This window comes from Sus scrofa, chromosome 2 (genome assembly GCF_054392235.1).
Source record: "Sus scrofa isolate SSC_HxYL_T2T_F1_AM1 chromosome 2, Sscrofa_HxYL_maternal_Yorkshire_Landrace_v2.0, whole genome shotgun sequence".
Classification (NCBI taxonomy): Eukaryota; Metazoa; Chordata; class Mammalia; order Artiodactyla; family Suidae; genus Sus; species Sus scrofa.
The window spans coordinates 144,225,890-144,248,033 of record NC_139384.1 but is presented as its reverse complement, the minus strand read 5'-3'; the positions used below and the strand labels follow the sequence as shown (position 1 = coordinate 144,248,033).

Below are 22,144 nucleotides of genomic sequence, written 5' to 3'. Positions count from 1 at the left end.
ATGTACTGTGTTCTACACACACAGATGATTGTACTTGTGTTTTCCATATATATGTATATACATATAAACACCCATATACAGACAGACATATATTGTAATAGATGATTAAGTGTTGACAATATGAGGGGTACCCTGTTCCTAATTAATGGGAAATTGTAGTCATCATTGACCCTGAGATCGATAAAAGGTATAGCATTCACATAGTAATAGAAAAAGTGTCAGTAGAATAGAAAAGATAAAGTGGAAATACAACCAAGTATTGATGTAATAATTCAGATATCACAGTGACTTTTAAAATAGAGGATAATGCTGGAACTAGAGATTCTCATACTAAGTGAAGACAGAAAGAAATGCAAATACCATATGATAGCACTTACGTGGAATCTAAAATATGGCACAGATGAACCTATCTGCAGAACAGAAACAGACTCATGGACATGGAGAGCAGACTTGTGGTTGCCAAGTGGGAGGGAGAGGAGTGGGATGGACTGGGAGTTTGGGGTTAGTAAATGCAAACTATTACATATAGCATGGATAAGCAGTGAGGTCCTGCTGTATGGCACAGGGAACTATATCCAATCACTTGTGATGGAACATGATAGAAGATAATAGAAAAAGAATGTGTGTATATACACACACACATATATATATGTATACCTGGGTCACTTTGTGGTACAGCAGAAATTGACAACACTGTAAATCGATCATAATATAAATTTTTTTTTAATTGGGTAATGAACCGTTCAGTTAATGTTGTTAAAAAAAACAGTGTCTTGGAGTTCCCATCATGGCGCAGCAGAAACGAATCTGATTAGGAACCATGAGGTTGTAGGTTTGATCCTGGGCCTCATTCAGTGGGTTAAGGTTCTGGCGTTGCCGTGAGCTGTGGTAGGTTGCAGACAGGGCTTGGATCTGACGTGGCTGTGGTGTAGGCCAGCAGCTGTAGCTCTGATTTCCCCCCATCCTGGGAACCTCCATATGCCATGGGTACAGCCCTAAAAAAGCAAAAAAAAAAAAACAAAAAAAAAACCCCGCAAAAAAAATAACAGTATCTTGAACATTTCTACCAATAGGAAAAGAAATGAGGTGTGATGGAAAGAACACCTACTAAAGGATGGAAGCAGAATTTGAGTCTCATTTTTACCATTAAAACATCCTAGGTGTGGTTCTCTTCCTTGTGGATCTCTTTTATTTTCCCCTTATATAAACCTTAAGCAAAGATTGATACTGTGTTTTGTCTCATATTCTTTCTGCATCACACCTATTAAATAAGGAGAAAGAAAGAAAAGTAACAGTTGTTGAGCACTCTCTCTATGCCAGCAACCGTGCTAAAGCACTATTATGCATATTGCCGTTTATCCCATGTAGCAATCTGTAAGGTTCCATTTTTGGGGTTGTATGCTAGTGAGATGTGGGATTTAGAAACGTGAATACAGGTGTTCCCGCTGTGGCTTGGCCTAAAGAGTCAAAAAAAAAAAAAAAAAGAAAAGAAAAGAAAGGATCTCTTAAGGGGCTGGACCCAAAGTTCCTGAGGATGAGTAAACATTAGCTGTGCCAAGAGACAAAAACAAGAAGTGCCTAAAGAAGAAGCAGGCCAGAGTTCCCATTGTGGCTCAGCTGGTTAAGGACCAGACATAGTGTCCATGAGGATGTGGGTTCAATCCCTGGCCCCACTTAGTGAGTTAAGGATCTGGCATTGCTGCAAGCTGCAGCATAGGTGGCAGAGGCAGCTCAATCCGGTGTTCCTGTGGTTGCAGCATAGGCCTGCAGCTGCATCTTGATTCAGCCCTTTGCCTGGGAACTTCTACATGCTGCAAATATGGCCCAATAAAAAAGTAAAAGAAAAAAGAAGACACAGGCCAACACCACCAAAGCCATGAGTGCACATGCTGAGACTGTAGGCTCTCACGAGAGACCTTTGGTATCTGGAGGTCAAGCCCAGATTCCAAAGGGCAGCAGCTGCAAGTTCAATTGACTTAGGGAAATGTGCTCATTCCTGCATCAACAAGGGACTCAGATTCTGCTGGCTAAAGGCCAGAGCTCAGCTCAAATCAAGGCACAGGCTGTAGCTGCCATTCTCTCTCTGGCTCCCAGAGATGGCCTAAGCACCCATGAAGGATTCCTCCGTCTGCTTATGTGAAGACAACAGGACTGGTGTGACCCTTGGGATGTTGCCCATATGGGGCTGGTATCATCCTGTGTTATTTGTACAAATAAGCCTGTGGCAGGATCTGTCTCACACACATACACGCAAAAATGCTCTAGATGAGATGTTGGCCTTTAGGTTCAGATGGAGCTAATTAAACCCATTTATCTAAATTTAAGGAGTAAAATAAACTAAATTCTACAAAATTTTTAAAGGTAACACTTTATAATACTAACATGAAATTATTGTTAGGAAAATTAATCTTTTTGTGTTAAAAAATAAGTGGTTATGGAGTTCCCGTGATGGCTCAGCAGGTTAAGAACCCAACATAGTGTCTTTGAGGATACAGGTTCAATTCCTGGCCTCTCTCAGTGGGTTAAGGATCTGACCTTGCCACAAGCTGCAGAGTAGGTTGCAGATGCGGCTCGGATCCATCATTGCCATGGCTATGGCATAGGCTGGCAGCTGCAGCTCTGATTCAGTCCCTGGCCTGGGAACTTCCATATGCCATGGGAGTGACCGTAAAAAGGAAAAAATAATAATAGGTGGTTTTAATGAACTGTGTATTATTGTCAGTGCTCAGTAATAATCTTGCCTTTAATAAGTGCAGAATTATGTATTTCTTACTACTCTCTTCTATTAGTGACCAAGAATTTAAATGAGAAAAGATATGTCAAATCATCAGAAATGTCTCCAGTGCCTATGAGGTCAGCTGGCCAAACAGCTAGAGCCCATTTGCATCAGCCTCACAGAGTAAGCCAGGTGCTTCAGGTGCCAGCTGTTAATTTGCACCCCATCAGGAAGAAGGGACAAGCAAAAGATTCTGCTATGTTGAGTGAGTATTCACAATTAATATTTCATTCATTTATCTGAAATTTCTGGGGGAGTTAGATTGGAAAATAAGTACAAATGTAAATACTTTGGAGTTCAGCTGTTGTAGTTTATGTAATCATCACTCATGAATCAAAAAATGTTTCATTTTGCCTATAGGTATTTTGATGACAGCATATGTATTTTAAATGTCGACGCTGGAATTCCTATAATCATGTTAACTAGAAACTTAACAGCAGTATTTTAGGTACTCAGAGTTTACTTCATTCAGTGGTGCATTTACTCAGTTATCTAATGGAAATGCCACCTATGACAATGGAGTTACTTAAATTTCTAAAAACAACTGTGTGTTGGTTTTTCTTAAATGACCACTTCTGAAAACCTAGTTAGGAAACAGGCAATGAGTATAAAGTCTAAAAGATGTAAACCATGCTTTTTTTCCTCTGTTGGGCCATGTAAACATTATCCCAGTTACTTTTACTCATTTTAACAGCATCACTATTTTAGCTTTCAGATGGGAAGCCAGTTTAGATGTGCTTCCTAGCGTTGTTATTTAGCCTATGCATCACACATATATATTCAGTAGAACCTTGGAACTTTGATTTTGTTTTGAGATCCAAAGTTGAATAATAAATGTCCCTTCTTTTGGCAGCTTTTCAGTGATACATGCACTCACATAAACTTCGATACATACTGACATATACTGTTCACTATTATGCCAGGAGTTATGTATGGAACATATAAAAGAACAAAAGAGAGGGAGAGCTTTTAGAATAGTCAGGTAAGGTGGTGCTTTAGAAAAGACTTTTTGAAGATAATACCCAAGCAGAAGCTTAAAGGTTGATGAGGAAGGAGGTAATTAGGCAGAAATTCCCAAGAAGTTGCTTTAGGCAGAGGAAGAATTTAATATCTGCAAGGAGCTGTAGGCAGTTTGCTGCCTCTGCATACAAAGCTACAGGTAGAGTGTTGAGAGACATAGCATAGTGTTTAAAGTTAACACTTAGCACTTACTGAATGAATGCTGGACATAGTTATTACATGCTTTGCTATACACACACATACCTATATATTCCATTTAATCTTGAAATAACCCTACAAGATAGATAGTACTGTCATTCTACAGAGGAGCCATAGAAAGTCTGTGTAACTTAATACCAGGGGGAGAGTTGAGCCCAGGTTAACTGGCTCAAAATCTTTTTTTTTTTTTTTTTTTTTTTTTTTTAAATGGCTGCACCCACAGCATATGGAAGTTCCCAGGCCAGGGATTGACTCCGATCCACAGATGTAACAACACTTTATCCTTTAACCCACTGTGCTGGGCAGGGGGTTGAATCTGCACTTCTGTAGCGATCCAAGCCACTGCAGTTGGATTCTTAACCCACTGCGCCAAGGCAGGAACTCCTCAGAATCCTTACTTTTAACAGTGTATTAAGCCTCCTGGGATGAAGAGACATGAAGTCATAGATATGCCAAAATTATAATATGACTGGCTGGAGGAAAGTTGTTCATAGCTAGCTATCCAAGCAATTTGAGCAAGGCAAGGTTATGGTCCAGTTTATGTTGGAAGAGGTCTGTAGGAGGAAGGACCGCGAGACTGGAGATAGGGAGCCCGAGTGGAAAGCCAATGGAGCAACAAGAGGTTTCCCCAGAGCCTGATCTGGTTTGGTGACTGGAGATGAAGAGTGAATTGGATGCAAAATGGGTGTGTTTGATAAATTTGGTGGTAGGAGTGAAAAACAGGACAGGTCTAGCTCTGGTTTCTTACTTGGATGTCATCACTTGAGAGGCAGTTTGTACCAGGTAGCCCTTGTCCCTCCTGCTGTAATATGACTGTTATTTATGTGAGAGATACATATATAAATTGCACTTAACTAAGAGTAGTATGAGTATACTGTGATTGAAATTATTTTCAGTGTCAAAAGGCTGCTTGTTACTATGTTAAATACTCATCAAAGTTGGGCTTACTTTGCTGGTTGAAAACAGTGTCAATACCTCTTGGACATTTCTTAGGGAAGATGTATATAAAAATAGCAGTGTATTTGAAACCATTGCTAAGTTTGACCTGTGCTAAAAAGGGGCCAGCTGTTGGACAAGCATGATGATAGAACTTTGCAGGAATGTTTCCAGTGGGCTCCATACTATTTTTCTATAAATTCATGATTCTTTCTGTTGTCTACTTCTCTCCTGTAGTGTGAATTTAGTGCTCTTGAAAAGGGCTGGAGTGGCAGCCCTGCAGCCTCTTCTGTATACCCACAGCACAGATGCACCACAGGTAGTGACAGTGCCAACATCCCTACACTGCCCCTGCCACATGCCTCGCCCTGACTTGGAGAGGCCACCTCTAGAGGGGAGGGAAGAGTTTGAATCCATGCCTTCTCTGTTTTAAGACTTCCAACAAGTGTGTCAATTGTGGGGGATGGGACACTATACTCAGACTGTTTAATCAATATCCCTTATGCCACAAAACAAACAAGAAAGAGCTATTATAATCTGGTCTGTGCTGAGCGGTTGAATTTGAACGAATAACCTAGAGGTGAGAATCTCTGTATGCCATCACCCAGTCATCTAGTCCCTGTTTGTCATTTACACATTTCAGTTGACTACACTAGCCATTATGCATCATGGCTTTAGTTATGTAGTAATTGAGGAAACTACAGACATTTTAATTGTGAAGTGATGCTTATTTGCTTCTTTGATTTTATTTTTAGGTACAGGTTTACCTCAGAAAGTTCTGGTAACAACCGAAGAAATAAATGGTAAGAAACATACAGAAGATACTATTTCTGTGGCATCATCCTTACATTCTAGTCCTCCCGCGTCTCCTCAAGGTTCCCCTCGCAAAGGTAAGAAAAATAGTTTAAGCTAGTTCTTTTTATACCATACAGTACTCTGTTGGACATATTTTGCCTTATGATAATAACAGAAAGTGTGAAGAAAAGTGTAACTCCTAATACTTTTTGAATTTTCATGTTTTAGACTTGAGTTATTGGGATGGTTTCCAGGTATTATGCATTATGGAGCTTAAACTACTGCAGAGTGTGGTCCTTCTTTGATAGAGGGCAGGTATAGATACAGATGAAGGCAGAAGTCACAGTTGTTTCAGTCTATGCAGATTCTTGATGTTGTTATTCAAAGTATCGATTAATTTAAACAATTCTATAGAGTATTTGAAAATAAGAATTTCTATAAGGATTTTTTTTTAGAAGTTCCCAATTCTGGCTCGACAGAAACGAATCCGGTAAGTATCCATGAGAATGTGGAGTTTGATCCCTGGCCTTGTTTATTGGGTCAGGGATCCAGCATTGCCATGAGCTGTGATGTAGGTTGCAGACTCGGCTTGGATCTCATGTTACTATGGCTGTGGTGTAGGCTGGCAGCTGTAACTCCAATTCAACCCCAAGTTTGGAAACTTCCGTATGCCTGGGTGCAGCCCTTAAAAGCAGAAAAAAAAAAAAAAAAGAAAAAATGAAACTTTTTAACTACAAGATTTAGGAAACAAAACAAATATTTAGGATGATATGTTCCTGTCTTTAATAATGGAGTATTACCTTTTTATTAATTAGGATTTAAAACAACCTTTATCCCATTGTGGATTTTTACATTTATACTTACATAGAGCCTGTTGAGTTAAAAAAATATATATATGAAATTTCTCTTGCTTATTTACATACATTTTCTAATTCAGACTGAAGTTTTTCCTTTTATGACTACGTAGGTGGTGTGTGAAAGAGGTCATTTCATGTCAGCTCCAAATGTAGCATTCTCAGTGATGTGTGTTTCTTCCCTTGGCCACCTCAAGTTCTTTGTGTACCGTGGTGAAAAAGGCTACTTAGTCTTGTCATTGTCTTCACAGATGTAAAAAAAAAATTATTTATCTGTAAATAATCACAGTACAGAATGGTATGTGGTCAGGGAAGACAAGCCTATGAATTCTTGCAGGAAAGAGGAACTTCCACAGCTTTCCTCGGCTCCTGTATTCTAAGTTTCATCTCACTTTTGAGGGTTCTTTTTTCTTTTTTTTTCTCACCACCAGTGTGGTACAGTGATGTCAGACCTTAGCTTGAGTCCTTACTCTGTCCCCCGTGATAGTTGTATTACCACAAACAACTGATTCTTAAGGTTAGGTTTCCTATCTGTACGTTGGGAAAGAGACCACTTATCTTAGGGGCCTTATTACTTCAGGATTAAATGAAATAATATCTATAACTCCTCTAATACCTGGTGAGTGTTCAGTAAATTGGAGTTTCTCCTCTTTTTGCCTGTTGCCATTTCAGAGCAGTATAGCTCCATCCCTGACCCCCTTCACATAGCAGAGACTAGCTTGAATTTTCATTCAAATTTTACCAAGAAAAGCTTTGTAAAAATCAAATAGGACATATGAACAGTATACTTAATAGATTGTTTATGAAACACAGGTTTCGGTTCCTGTTGTATATATATAGTTTATGTATGACCTGGGAGGGCACGCAGATCTCCTCCTCTTTACTGTGTGTGTATCCTGTCCAGAGTATCTCTGATCAGATCCCGAGGGATGGTGCTGAGAACACTGCAGATTCACGAAGACGGTCCAGGTCAGCACTGCCCATGTGCTCTTAATGCTCTTTCAGGAACACTTATACCCTCCACTCCTTTTAGAGGCTGTTCAGAGGCCCTGTTATAGACAGTTCTTTAACCAGGAAGCTAATTGATTTGGATTTGTTGTTTTATGCCTGAATGTGAATTGTGGGAAATGGTATTAGGAACAGGAATTTCCCCTATGCTCTTATTCCCAACAGAAATCCATTTTAACCACTGGAACAAAGAAGTCTGCTCTCTGTTGTGTCTTTCAGTGTGGGGTCACAAAGTGACCTGATGTTTATAAATTTGTGAGCCTGTCACAGTCATGGTTAGAATCCTTAGAAATCTGAAGAAATTCTTTTCTTCGAAACTAAGTCCAGTTATGTCCATAGACAGTTTTTTACCAGTGATCTGTGATTGAACAAAAATGTCATTAGAGTTCCCACTGTGGCATAGTAGATTAAGGATCGACAGTGTCACGGTTGCAGAATAGGTTGTAGGTGCAGCTCAGATTTGATCCCTGAGCTCATGCCTCAGGCATGGCAAAAGAAAAGAAGGAAGAAGAAGAAACCTGTGTTTATGTTTTTTAAAAGAATTTAAACAAGGAGTTCCCCGTTGTGGCGCAGTAGTTAACACATCTGATTAGGAACATGAGGTTACAAGTTCGATCCCTGGTCTTGCTCAGTGGATTAAGGATCTGGCGTTGCCGTGAGCTGTGGTGTAGGTTGCAGACGCAGCTCAGATCCCACTTTGCTGTGGCTCTGGCGTAGGCCAGCGGCTATGGCTCCGATTCAACCCCTAGCCTGGGAACATCCATATGCCGCAGGAGCGGCCCAAGAAATGGCAAAAAGACCAAAAAAAAAAAAAAAAAAAAAATTTAAGCAAGAAAGAACTTGAAAAGTAAAATGTCAACAGGCCTTAACCTTGGAGAGGAAATAGGATTAGAATTATGCTTTATAAATACATCTATAGTGTATACTATTTATATGTCCTGTCTGATTTTTGCTAAGTTTTTTCTTAGTAGAACCTGCCTGAAAATTCTAGACGTAGTTACTTTTGAGAAATAATTCTGGTTATCTGATACTCTTTTCATATTTTGGCTTATGATAGTACCAGGTTGACTTACTTTCAGCAATTTTTTGTAACTAGTTTATACCAATCAAGGTAACCTTTCTCCTGTGTTCTGTCTTATTTATGCGGTATAGTAGAGTCTCCATGCATTTAAAAATGTTGCTAGATTTCAATTTTTAAGATAATTGTCAAGATGCTAGAATTTTTTAATAGTAAAATGTTATATAAACCAGGCTAATTGTGATTAATTGGAAAAAATTGACTGTGACAGGGTTTTTGCATCTCTCCCTCCAGTTGGCAGTATCATATCTGATCACAGCATCCTGCTGCACCTCTCAGGGTCTTCCTCATCCCCTCCCCGTGAGTCCAGCACCAAGATCAGTGGCCAGAGCTGCCCCGGAATAGGTGGGGTTTACTTGCAAAAGAAAATCCTTCAGATTACCAGGAGCACAGCCAAAAGAACAGACAGGACCGAGAAGGCCACTGAGGAGAATAGAGACAGGACAAGTTGTGAGAACACAGCCAGAAAAAGAATGACATCCCCGTTTAGAAGATTTAGGGAAAGAACTCTTTCAAGGGAGAGACTAGCCAACAGCAAAAAAGAGGACGCAGATCACAATCAAGCTACAGAAAGCTGTGAGAAAGTGAAGGATGTTGGAAGCAACATCAAAGATGAGAAAGGGAGTGACATCTTCAATTCAAATAGCCGAGGCAACAGTAACACTTTAAACTGCTTCTTTACGCGATTCAAGTCTAAAAGAAGGAAGACACTTTGATGAAGTTCCTTATTTAATTTTAGTGTTAAATTTGTTTTCACTTATTAATGTAAATGTAGCTTAAATTAAGTTCTTTGTCAAATAAGGCTTAGGCAGACAACTTACTAAAATACTATTTATGAACATTTTATGATGAGTATTACAGGTCCTCCAGCAACAAAGTGCATATTTCATTTAAAGTGCCTTATTTGTACGTGTGTTATTTTGCTAATGTTAGTAAACATTATACTCTTGTTTTCTGTAGTTGGCTTTATTTCCTACTGGTAGCAGTTGGGTCTGTGAGTATAACATGGAGAGGAGGCTTTTTAGGAACCAGTGTTTACTTTTACATTAAAACCCTCAGTAACCATCTGATTAGAATTTTTGCCTGAGATAATTGTGTTGCTCTCTTATTCCTTCAGCTGCTCTACAAGCTAGAGGGGAAAAAAAGTGTTTGGAAGGCAAGAAATTGTATCTCGTCCACATATACTTTTTTTATCATCTACTGTATACTCTGGTCTGAGAAGGAGGAGATAGTCTAACATAGCAGGTTGAGAAACATCTGGGAAACCCGTTAAAAAATACGGTTACTGGAGTTCCCATTGTGGCTCAGCGGTTAATGAACCCAACTAGCATCCATGAGGACACGGGTTCAATCCCTGGCCTTGCTCAGTGGGTTGGGGATCTGGCATTGCCATGAGCTGTGGTGTAGATCACAGATGCAGCTTGGATCCTTGGTTGCTGTAGCTGTGGTGTAAGCCAGCAGCTACAGCTCCGTTTCCACCCCAGCCTGGGAACCTCCATATGCCACAGGTGCAGCCCTAAAAAAAAGACCAAAAAAAAGAAAGAAAGAAAAAAGGTTACTGTGTCCCACTGAAGACCTTGTAAATTTGATTTGCTAAGAATATATGTTTTAATAAGCATTCCAGGTGATTCTTGGCAGTAATTATACTTGAAAAATAACCGATCTAACAGACAAAGAGTTGAAACAGTCTTTTAAAAGAGTAAAGCAAGTCTATCCCCTAAGATAAAGAAACAATGACTTTTTCATTTGAGGAAGATTTTCTTTTTTTAGTTTACTTACCATGGGTGAGGGAAAACGAAACTAGGTAAAAGAATAAGTCCAAATCTAAAACAATTTATTTTTAAAAAATATTAGAACAGCGGCTTTCACCTTGGGTCAAAGCAACTCTTCTTAGGTGACATAAGCAGAATATCTGGGGTAAGTATATGTAGTTTGAAAATATAAAATATGGTTCTTTCCCTTGAGTCCTGACCCCACCCCCCTTACCTGCCCCCCTACCTCAAGGTAGTATTTTGGATCCTCAGGTCAGGCCATGAAATAGTTAATCAAAGGGGTGGTGACGTAGGGTTAAAAGGAAGTTGAGAAGTTCCAGATGTCTACTTTTTCATGTTTTGTATATACTTCATGACTTCTTGTTTTATTAAATGCTTATAGCTATGTGAGAGCCTTGAGCAGATTTATATTTGAACTAGTTTTCTCAGTCAAAATGGCTTTTGACGTTCCATTTCTTGAATTTGGAATTTGATTGGTGCAGTTCGGGTAGGTAGGTGAATGGGTAGGTAAGGGAACTTGTGTAGAAAATTGTCATCATTGCATCTACGTACAAGGATGTTTACAGTGATACTCAGCTTGTGTTTTGTTCTTTTTCTGTTTTTCTCTGTTCTCTCCCTGACCACATACCCCCTCCCCACTCCTGTTCCCTTGTTTTGTAGTTTGATCAGTTGTCTTCTCTCATTCAGGTTATACACTCATTCCATCAGCTAAATCTGACAACTTGTCTGACTCCAGCCATAGTGAGATTTCGTCACGGTCCAGCATTGTGAGCAACTGTTCTGTCGACTCCATGTCTGCAGCCCTACAGGATGAACGGTGTTCCTCCCAGGCTGTCGCAGCCCCTGCCCCCAGCGGAGCTTCGGAAAAGGCAGAGCACTCCTCAGGGAGAGGAGACCATAGCCAGCTTGGCCCTGGGTAAGCATGCTTGCCTCTGTTCACATCACAAAACCCAAGCTGAGTGACTGCTGCACATAGTTCTCCCTGATTGGACTTCAGGCTGACCCAGCCCCCACATAGGGTAATGAAAGAGCATGGGAACCAAGCATGTATTCTCTATACTGAATATGCAGATAAGTATTGTTTGGAAAGATGTATGAGTGCTCTTTTTGTAAGTGTTACTGAATTCAAAACTTCTAGCGTCATCGGTGTGAGCTGCTCTTAGTCGTAGTTCTTGGATTCTGGCTGTAAGGTTAAGAGATTCCTCAGAAAGAGTGTGTCCTGGGAAGTATCCTCAGTGCTATACACATTGCAGACAGATTGGGAGAGGAGGACTAGTCCTGGATCCTTACTCTTTCAAACTGTGGTTTTGGGAGTAAGAATTATCAGATAGCAAAAGTCAGTTTTTTAAAAAAATGTTAATTCTAAATTTCAATTTAGAATCAAACCAAATGGAAGTCTTCAGAAAGCACTGACAAGGTTGATTCTAAACTGATATCGTTAAAACTGGTATACTTGAATGTGAAAATTTTAAGAAATCATAGAGTATTATCATCATATTTGTAAAGGTTCTTAACTATGATTCAGCAGAACAAGAGTCGGCAGACTTTTCTAGTGTTAAGTAAGTATTCAGGCCATAAGGTCCCTGTTGCAACTGTTCACCCCTGCTGCTGTGGCACCAAAATAGCTTTAGCCAATTTGTAAAGAAAAATGGGCATGTTGTTTCCTAATAATACTACAAAAACAGAGGGCTTGAATTGGAATTGCCCTTGAGCCCTAGTTTGTTGATTCCTGCTCTCTCGTCTGTACTGTGAAACAAAGATTCACATATGGACCCAGCTAGTATCCATGAGAATGTGGGTCCGATCCCTGGCCTTGCTCAGTGCGTTAAGAACACAGCGTTGCCGTCAGCCGTGGTGTAGGTGGCAGACGCAGCTTGTATCCTATGTTGGCTGTGGCTGTGGCATAAGCAGGCAGCTGTAGCTCCACTTCGACCTCTAGCCTGGGAACTTATATATGCTGCAGGTGCCGCCCTACAAAGCAAAAAAAGATTCACAAACCTTTGGTAAGGGTGGGCAGGAAAAGGCCCTTACATTTAAAGGAGTAAATACTGAAATTCTTGCTGTGGTACAGTAAGGATCATGGTGACTCTGCAGAGCTGGGACATAGGTTCAATCCCCAGCCCAGCACAGTGGGTTAAAGCATGTGGCATTGCCACAACTGTGGTGTAGGCAGGTCGCACTTGGGGCTTGGATCTGATCCCTGACCCAGGGATCTCCATGTGGCAGGGCAGCCAAAGCGGGGGAGGGGGAGAGTAATTGCTTTAGACTTTGCAGGCTGTATGTGATCTCTGTCTCAAAATCTTTGGAATATTTTGTTCCATTTTGTTTGAACCCTTTAAAATGTAAAAACTATGTTTTAACTGATGGGTGGATTTGGCACATGAACCTAAGTGTGAGAACCCCTGCTAAAATTCATATAGTTCATTTAGCAGTAGGTGATTGGGGAAGCCGCTATTTACTTGATACCATACAAGGCTAATCTTGGAAACACACTGAAAAATAAAACATGGGCCTGTAATCGAGAACTCTTAATTCTGTATGCATAGAGAGAAGCTAGCAATCATGTTGACCAGGAATTAAAATGTACACTTAATTTTATTTCAGACCTCATCTTTCATAACAATTCAAGAAAACTTCTGAGGAAAGCTTGCTGATTATTTGAGGTTTTTATTGTATGCTTCTAGCTAAGTATTAACTTTAATGCCAGTAGAAGTTCAGTGATGATTGATAATAGTGTCCTTTTTTTTCACAAGGTTTTGTGGGCACTAACACTCATTGTGGTGCACATTCTATAGTCTCTTGTGGTCAGTGATACTTGGAGTGCACAGAAGAAAGTTTTCCATCAAATGACTTCTAATTGTGTATCTCCAATTTTAGGTGGACACTCTCAAAGCCATCTCTAATCAAGAGCTTAGCTGTCTCATCTTCTATGAGCAATGAAGAGATTTCTCATGAGCATATCATTATAGAAGCAGCCGATAGTGGTCGTGGAAGTTGGACTTCCTGTTCAAGCAGCTCCCATGATAATTTCCAAAGCCTTCCAAACCCAAAAGGCTGGGATTTTTTGAACTCTTATCGACACACCCATTTGGATGGTCCTATAGCCGAAGTTGAACCCACTGACTTTGAGCCCTATTCCTGTCCTAAAGGCTGCTCTCGAACTTGTGGTCAGTGTAAAGGAAGCCCAGAGACTAATCAGATGAGACAGAGTTGGGCTTCCTCTAGCTCTCTGTCTGACACATACGAGCCAAATTATGGGACAGTTAAACGGAGAGTATTGGAAAACACTCCAGCTGAGTCGTCTGAGGGCTTGGACCACAAGGATGCCATTGACCCAGTTTATAAAACTGTAACTTCAAGTACAGAAAAGGGCTTGATTGGTAAGTTGTATGTTCCTTGTCATATCTGTGTCATTTAGAATTTAAGTGATTAAAATTGGTGTTGGGATACCTTGGCCCAGAATTTTATTCTTGAAAAAATCCCTTCTCCAATCTCTTTCCTCCCTCCACAAACAAATTACTTTCAAGTTAATGATTTCTCAAGGGGTTTGGGGTAGATATTCAAGCCTATTAAAACAAAAAGCCCGGAGCTCCCATCGTGGCTCAGCAGGTTATGAACCTGATGGTATCCATGGGGTTGCGGGTTTGATCCCTGGCCTTGCTCAGTGGATTAAGGATCCGGCATTATCATGAGCTGTGATATAAGTTGAAGACACGGCTCAGATTCCAGCGTTGCTGTCGTGTAGACCGGCAGCTGCAGCTCTGATTTGACTCTTACCCTGGGAACTTCCATGTGCTGCAGGTTCGGCCCTAAAAAGCCAAAAAAAAAAGAAAAAAAAAACAGAAAACGAAAAGGCTGTCATGAATGTAATTTAATTAGGGAGTAAGGTTTATATGTCCTGTTTTTTGAGGTCTTTTTATTTTCATTGAGGAAATACTCCATTGCTATGCAATAATAATAAAGGGGTTATGATGTTTCCCACCTCATAAATTGTTTGGATCCCACTTGCTGTGTATATATGGTAGAAACTTTACATCTGATACTTCTTTTAGGTAATACAAGTGAGAAAAAAATGTGGTAAGGAAGTCCAAAACATTTTATTATACACTCTTGGTGCACAGCATGGGTGTACCAGCTCTGTTTCTGGATTCCGTTCTAACCATGCACAACTTTCTTGGTGTATTCTTTTTGTATTTGGCTATCAAATAGGTTTTTTTTTCCCTTTCTTTCTTGAGTTATATAAGTGCTTAGGTGGAATGACTGTATTTTGGATTAGTATTATCATATCAGCTCTTAATTCTATGCCATATTCATGAAGTCAATTTAGATTACGAAAATGTGAAAATGTGAAAGATGTGCTTTCTATAGTGCATTTTTTACTTGTCAAATTTCATTATAGATCAGGGTTTTTAGTTCATTCTTTTCCAAGGTTTTTTATTAAAGCCTTTTAGGTAAACACTGTAAGATATCTATAAGTGTGTGTGTGCGCACATGCACACACAATATAAATATCCATTAGAGAAAACAGATTTAAAATTTCTCTGTTCATTTCTAGATGACTCTCAAAAAATCACTTAATTTTTTTTTGGCCACAAAGCATGTAGAAGTTCCTGGGCCAAGGGCTGAACCTAAGCCACAGCAGTGACAGCACTGTATCCTTAATCTGCTGAGCCACCAGGGAACTCCGCATTCTTCATTCTTGTCTTATTTCTCTTGACAACCTTTCCATCCTCTCCCACTCCATTCTCCTCAGATAGGAATGGAAATCCTTTCTAACCTTGATACTACATGATGCAAATTTTACTGAAAGAGCTGTAGAAATTTCAAAATAAACAAACTTGATTCTCTAAAGGGAGAACTTAATGACCTTTTTAAATTTCTTCTTTTCATCTTGAATATAGATAGTGTTTGTGTTTTAAAAGTTACTTACAGGAGTTCCCGTCGTGGCGCAGTGGTTAATGAATCTGACTAGGAACCGTGAGGTTGCGAGTTCAATCCCTGGCCTTTCTCAGTGGGTTAAGGATGCAGCGTTGCCGTGAGCTGTGGTCACTGACAAGGCTCGGATTCCGTATTGCTGTGGTTTTGGCGTCGGCCAGTGGCTATAGCTCTGATTAGACCCCTAGCCTGGGAACCTCCATATGCCACGGGAGCAGCTCTAAAAAAAAAAAAAAAAAAAAGTTACTTACATGATCAAGACATTTGTCCTGTGAACCTATGGCTTGGTCTTAATTTCATGGTACTTCCTCTTTAACCTGTTTACGTTGCCTTTTGAAGCTGTGCCTTAGAGCCACTGCTTACAAACATATGGAAAAGGATAGTCAGTCACCATTATTTTTAATGTCCATGGAAAATCAGAGAAACTTAAGTTGTATTTCCTAAGAGTATGTTTTTCTTCTTCACTTAATCACAGAAGTAAAGTTAGAAATAAGTTCCGTGAAGGAATTAGTTCCTTTCTAAAGTTTTATGCCAGCACTAACAACTTAGCTCCCGAGGAGTGTCATGAGACAGTGGTTCATGTCTCAGAGAGAGGGTAAGACAGGCCTTAACTAGAGGGCCTCCACAACAATTCTGTGAAAATCCTCCCATTTAAGAGAGGATAGATGTTCAGGGTGAATCCTTAAATGTTTCTCAGTCACTCACTTTTGTGGCTGGTACTCTTTGAGGACTTTGTCACACACTCCTGTCCTGTGAGGGCTGACCTGTGAAAGGAAACTCGTCATCAGTGTGTCATCTTCAACTGCCTCATTCTGTTTAATGTTCATAAAACCTAGTGTGATTTATATATTTTTAAAACATGTTTAAGTGTCAAGTTTATTAAGCTTATTTAAAACGTCTTTAACATGCTGTCATCATGTTCAAATATATTCATTTTGTCGGTTTTTAAGTTCTGTTTGGTCATTGTAATGTGTTGGTATGGGGTTTTTTTTGTTTTTTTTTGTTTGTTTGTTTTTTTCATTTCTCATGTTTCTCATTAACATTTCCGTTGCTTGTTTTTCATGCCAGTGTACTGTGTCACCTCACCCAAGAAGGAGGATAGGTATAGGGAGCCTCCTCCGACTCCTCCGGGATACATGGGGATTTCTTTAGCGGACCTAAAGGAAGGACCCCACCTACACCTAAAACCTCCAGATTATAGCGTGGCAGTGCAGAGGTCAAAGATGATGCATCACAGCCTCTCTAGACTGCCACCAGCTTCTCTCAGTAGCATCCCGGTGGCCTGTGTTCCATCGAAGATTGTAACTCAGCCTCAAAGGCATAATATGCAGCCGTCTCATCCTAAACTAGCAGATGTGACTGACGCAGATAGCGAAGCAGATGGTATGTTGACAGACTACTTAATGGCTCTTAAATGAATTGCTGAACACGTTGAATGGTCCTTACCCTGGTATTTTATGTAATCGAGAATGTCTTCTTTAAATGCCTCAGAACTGTTAATAGAAAGGGATTCCCAAATATGGTGGTCTGTTTTTTTGAATAAAGAGGGCAGGCTGAGCCCAGAACCCTTCTTTTGGCTCAAATGGAGTGTCCTTGTATTTGGTAGATAGTTGAGTGTACTGGGATAATCTTGAGAGGAGGCACTTGACTTTAGTGGAGTTGTGTTTTACCTTAACACATGGACACTTGAAACTCCAAGTGTCAAAATGCCAAATTTTCTGAAATTGTGCAGTTTGATAGAGTTCCTCTTATTAGCAAAACTCTTGACTGCCTTTGCAGCTTTGGCACTAAATGAGTTTTATCCTCTTAAACAGTCTCGTAATAAAGTGGTTAGAAATCACTTCTGAAATTCCAGTTTATTGTCAACCTTCAATGTGATCGGAACTCAGAAATGTCATTACAGTAAAATCAGTACCTTGATGGGATGTTTGAGAGGATTTCTTTGTTAACATCAGCTGATTTTCTAAATAGATGACTAGATTATTAGTTGATTTTTCATGAATATGCTGACCTCCCACATGTGTTTTTATTATTTGCAGAAAATGAACAGGTGTCAGCAGTCTAGCCTTTGAGTGACCCACTTGAAGTCTACTGAAAGTCACAGAGGAAGAAGTGGGCAGGAACCATCTCGTGATTCCGCAGCCCGCCAACAAACAAACAGCTCTGTTGCTGCTGCTGCTGCTGCTGCTGCTGCTGCTGCTGCTACTGCTGCTAACCCAGAGGTTTCGTTCCCTGCGCTCTGGGCAGTGAGATAGCCCTGAGTCATGCTTCCTTTCATTTAATCCCTGCAGATGCATAGTTTGCTCGGCTGTGGATTTCGTGCCTGGATACCAGTCTTTGGTTTGTACACCAGACCTGCCTTGGGACCACAGTTACTGGAACAAATTCAAACTCGAGTCCTCACCATATATATCACTATAGATTTTCCTTTAACACATTATTTTTAAGATAATAGTAGTAGTGGTATTTTCAAGCCATAGCTTGGGTTAACAGACAAATTCAGAATGTCTGCCAATACCAAGGATATTTTTACGTATTTGAAAACTAACTTATTATTTGAAGTTTTGTGGTATTGTTTATATTTGGGAACTCTTGTTAACTAATGTTCATGTTTGAGGCCATAAAACTGTCTCTTATCTGACCAAACAGAAGTCATCTTTACAGGATGATGTTTGGGATGTAACAGTCTGTAGCGCCAGTGAAAAATGTAGGGTCTCAGTTTGAGTGGAACAGGACTCCCTTTGCTGTTGAGGTGTTAGGAAGGAAAATACTGCCATCTGCTGGTCCAGATTTGGAAAGCCAAGTGAAACTGCCACAGGGTATCTTACCAGTTCTTCAGGAAAGGGAAGGGGTATGATGGGGTAAGTAGCAACCCTAAATTCCAAACAATGAAACTTTTATCTTACATAACATTTGTGCCAGTTCTTTCTAAAGTCAAAGTCATGCTGTTATGTAACTGTAAGTATAAACCCAGTAAATAGAGAATGAGTTCTAGATAGTTCTACTCTGTAGAAACCCATAACTAAAATTTTTCACAACTCAAATACAGAGTTCTTTTTTTAAAGTGTTAGCATTAGTGGTATAATCAGGAAGATCAGTTTCACTTTATGCAGTGTTATGCAACTTCCCACCCCACCCCTACCACCATTTCCCAGCACAAGCCTGTTTTCAGTCTTGATAAACCCTGTAGCTCCAGGTTACCTTCAGGTAAAGTTCACTAGCCCACCGGAGTATATCACTGGTTGAAAATTTTGTGGGTGAAAGAGGAACTAGAATTATGGAAACGATTATCTCTTGGTTCTCACTTTAGCCTTTGAGAGAAAGGAAATAAATATTCAGTTGGGCATGGCATTCTTTTTAAGTATTTAATTAAAATCTCAGTGATTGTTTACTGGGTGAGGTAGACTTTCCATGTTTAAAAAAAAAAAAAAAATGAAGTATAGGAGCTCTCTGGGGGCCTAGCAGGTTCAGGATCCAGTGTTGTCCTTTGCTGTGGCTCTGGTTACTGCTGTGGTGCAGGTTCTGTCCCTGGCCTGGGAACTTCATGCCACAAGCATGCTACTACCGTTCTCCCGCCCCCCGCAAAAAAATAAAAATAAAATAAGTATAATGGGTTTTCTATATCTCAAGTTTAAATATTTTCTTTTTTTTAATATAAAGGCAAGTGAAAGTTTAATAAACTTCTGTAACTACCAAAAAAAAAAGCCAAAGCCATTAATGTGCACTACCCAGATCAACTTGGAGCCAAAATTAGAGCCAAAATGGGTTTACTTCTGAGTGGTTGTCCATATATGAATTTGTAGGATTAGTTGGCTTATGACTTCCTTTTGTAGAGTTTGTTTGCATTTTTTCCTGTTTCTTCCCTCTGTTACCCTCCTGTTCCCTTTATTTCAGAATCATAAATCAGTTACATGTGATATGACAGTACTCCATCTTTTCTGGCAAAGTGACTTATTCATTTTAGGAAAAATAGCATATCTGAAAAATTCCTATGGGCAAAAAAATAAATAAATCTGAAACTTCAGCCTTAGAGGTTAATAAGCCCAGGTGTTTTTGAATGAGGCTAGTTGGCTCCATAGCTTTCTTGGACCATTGGAATGGAAAGTAACCTGGATCAAAAGTCCTGGTTTGAGTTCTCTCATGGCACAGTGGGTTAAGGATCCGGTGTCACTGCAGTGGCTTGGGTCACTGCTGTGGTGAAGGTTCACTCCCTGGCCTGGGAACTTCCACAGGCTGAGGGTATGGCCCAAAAATTCCTGCTTTGAAAGTCACACTGTGATGGGTGACCTATAAACAGTGGTCCTTTGATCATAAACTTTTCTTTCACAGATTTACACAATATTATTTTCATGTCCAGAATAAAACAAAGACAGTGAAAGATATTTTTGCTATAACCATCTTTTTATCAGGTTTGAGTATTTATTCTCACCATTTTATATCCATTACCCTCAGAAAAATGTGCTGTTTGCACGATGTCTTTTTTTAGAGGTCTTTCAAATCTGATGGGCACCTTCCCCATCGTCGTCCTTGATATTATCGATAATATCTTGCACAAAGAGTCAGAGGCTTGTGGTTTTGGACTTGCATCTTGTAACTGCCTTTGTTTCCTCTAGCTTGAACTGTGAGCGTTTGGATCAGCTGATCACATTGATCAGGAACTAAAAGCCAAATGCTTTGTGTGTATCTCTTAAACATCGTGGAGTTTTGATTTTATATTTTAATTTAGGGTACATTCCTGCCTTTCTCTTAGTTTGTCACGTGACTGGGACAAGAGAAGCCTTAGCCTGTACTTGCTCCAATTCTAAATCCCCATTTGTTTTTGTTTTTATTTTGTAAATTTATAACTGTAATTAAGAGAGTAATGCCCTCATTCGCACCACAACTCTGAATCTGCCAGAACTATTGAAGCAGTAAATCCTCACTGCAAACTTTTGCCAAATGATAAGTTTCAACGAAACAATCTCTTCATAATGAAAGATTTGGAGAATTAGTGAGTCCAGTATATACTTCCATAAAAGTTTATTGTAATTAATAAATTCTTACTTTCTCTGATTACTTTCAGTATGATGTTTGGGGAGAAAAAGCCTTTAAATGGATTTTCATGAAGGTGATAAGCCGCTTTGTCATTATCTGCATAACCACCATGTGAGTCTCTCCCAGGCTGGAACTGTGACAGTAATCAAGGGGAGTTACCAGAACAAACCTAATTTTGATAGCGTGGTTCTCTCCCCTTCAAAAGAAGAGGAGAAACAGTTTCCTTGTATATTTAAAACTGTAATTGTCATCCTGATATACTCTAAGTTTCTAAAAAAAACGTGATATTAAAGTAGATGTATTCCTTTCACATCACCGTAAAGGCTGGAGCAAAGGGATAAATCTTCAAAAATGTGTCACAATACTTTTTCAAATTTAAACTTGAACCCCAGTTCATCTCTCATTTCTGTTGTGCTTATTAAAGGTTTCTTTACTTTTGATACACAGTATGCAGTTGTACTTGATCTTTTAAAATTGAAACGTGAGCTTATCAGCAAAAGACAAAAACAAAACTGCACAGTCATCATAATCAAATAGCAATTATACTGCACAATTCAGTGATTGTAAAGCATCCTGTAACAAGTAATGTTTGTCTCCTATTTTTTGATACCTCTTAAACTTATGTCTTTTAGAAAGACAGTGCCTCTGTATGCTTTTTGTATTTTTATTGAGTGTAAATATTTGTTATATTTTTGGTTAAGAGAATGTAAAAGTACCATTTATTATCATATATACTACTACATTGGTGGAATCAATAAAGAGTCTAATTAACCTTCTCTGCACTTTATTGATAATGTGTGGGAGCAGATAAAGTAATTACACCCAGTTACTCAAGAGGGCCTGTCTGGGACCTGCGTTGGCATGAAGGCATTTTTTTAAAAGTCTCCAGAGAAAGTGAAATTGTCAGTTATGGTCGATGTTATGGTATGTGTGAAACACCCAGCTATTCAGTTTCTTGAAAGCGTGTTTGATTGCAAACCAAGAATCAGCGGCTTAAACCCCATTGGAGCTCTTTTTTATAACAAAAGTCTGCTGGCAGACTCTAGGACTAGTACAGGGATTCTGATATTTATGCCTCGGAGCATCACCACAGTGTTTCAAGAAGGAAGAGTTTGAGGGTAAAGGCGCAAATGTGTATCCTTTTTATTAGCAGAACAACAGCTTTTCTAGAACTCCACTTGCGTAATTCTGCTTACCTCCCACTAGTCGAAACTGTCATGTGGTCAGTGACTGCAAAGAAACCTGGGAAATGAACTTTTTTTTTTTTTTTTTTTGCTTTTTAGGGCCGCAGCCACGGCATCGCCAGATTCTGAACCCACTGAGTGAGGCCAGGGATCAAACCTGCAACCTCATGGTTCCTAGTCAGATTCGTTTTTGCCATGCCACAACAGGAACTCCTGGGAAATGAACTTTTATAGCTAAAACAACTGATAGCCTCAAATAAAAGTGGGATTATTTTATTTCTTTTTTAGGTCTGCAGCATATGGAAATTCCCAAGGTAGAGACTGCAGCCGCCCACCTGGATGCCACAGCTGCAGCCACGCTGGATCCGACCCACACCTTCAAGCTACACCACCACAGCTCATGGCAATACTGGATCCTTAACCCACTGAATGAGGCCAGGGATCGAACCAGTATCCTTGTAGAAAGTGTCGTGACTGCTGAGCCACAACGGGAACTCCAAAAGTGGGATTCTTTTTAGTGAAGAAGGAAGGAATGGGTATTAAATGGGCACTGG

The 22,144-nt window shown here is 39.7% G+C and overlaps 1 protein-coding gene across 23 annotated transcripts in view; it reads left to right on the top strand.

The window, feature by feature from the left end:
* RAPGEF6 (Rap guanine nucleotide exchange factor 6) overlaps positions 1-22,144 on the top strand; it is a 244,827-nt gene that overhangs the window by 221,546 nt on the left and 1,137 nt on the right. For 9 of the 23 annotated variants that reach the window (XM_085014491.1, XM_085014490.1, XM_021085405.2 and 6 more), the window contains 6 exons: positions 2,790-2,981; positions 5,686-5,820; positions 11,125-11,353; positions 13,315-13,817; positions 16,441-16,755; positions 17,412-21,182. In XM_085014491.1, coding sequence (XP_084870617.1) covers positions 2,790-2,981; positions 5,686-5,820; positions 11,125-11,353; positions 13,315-13,817; positions 16,441-16,755; positions 17,412-17,437 — 1,400 coding nt within the window. In that variant the 3' untranslated portion in view covers positions 17,438-21,182. Of the gene's footprint in view, positions 1-2,789; positions 2,982-5,685; positions 5,821-8,899; positions 9,742-11,124; positions 11,354-13,314; positions 13,818-16,440; positions 16,756-17,411; positions 21,183-21,878; positions 22,041-22,144 lie in introns of those variants that run through there. The other 14 variants (XM_085014495.1, XM_021085411.2, XM_021085409.2 and 11 more) reach the window with 5 other exon arrangements.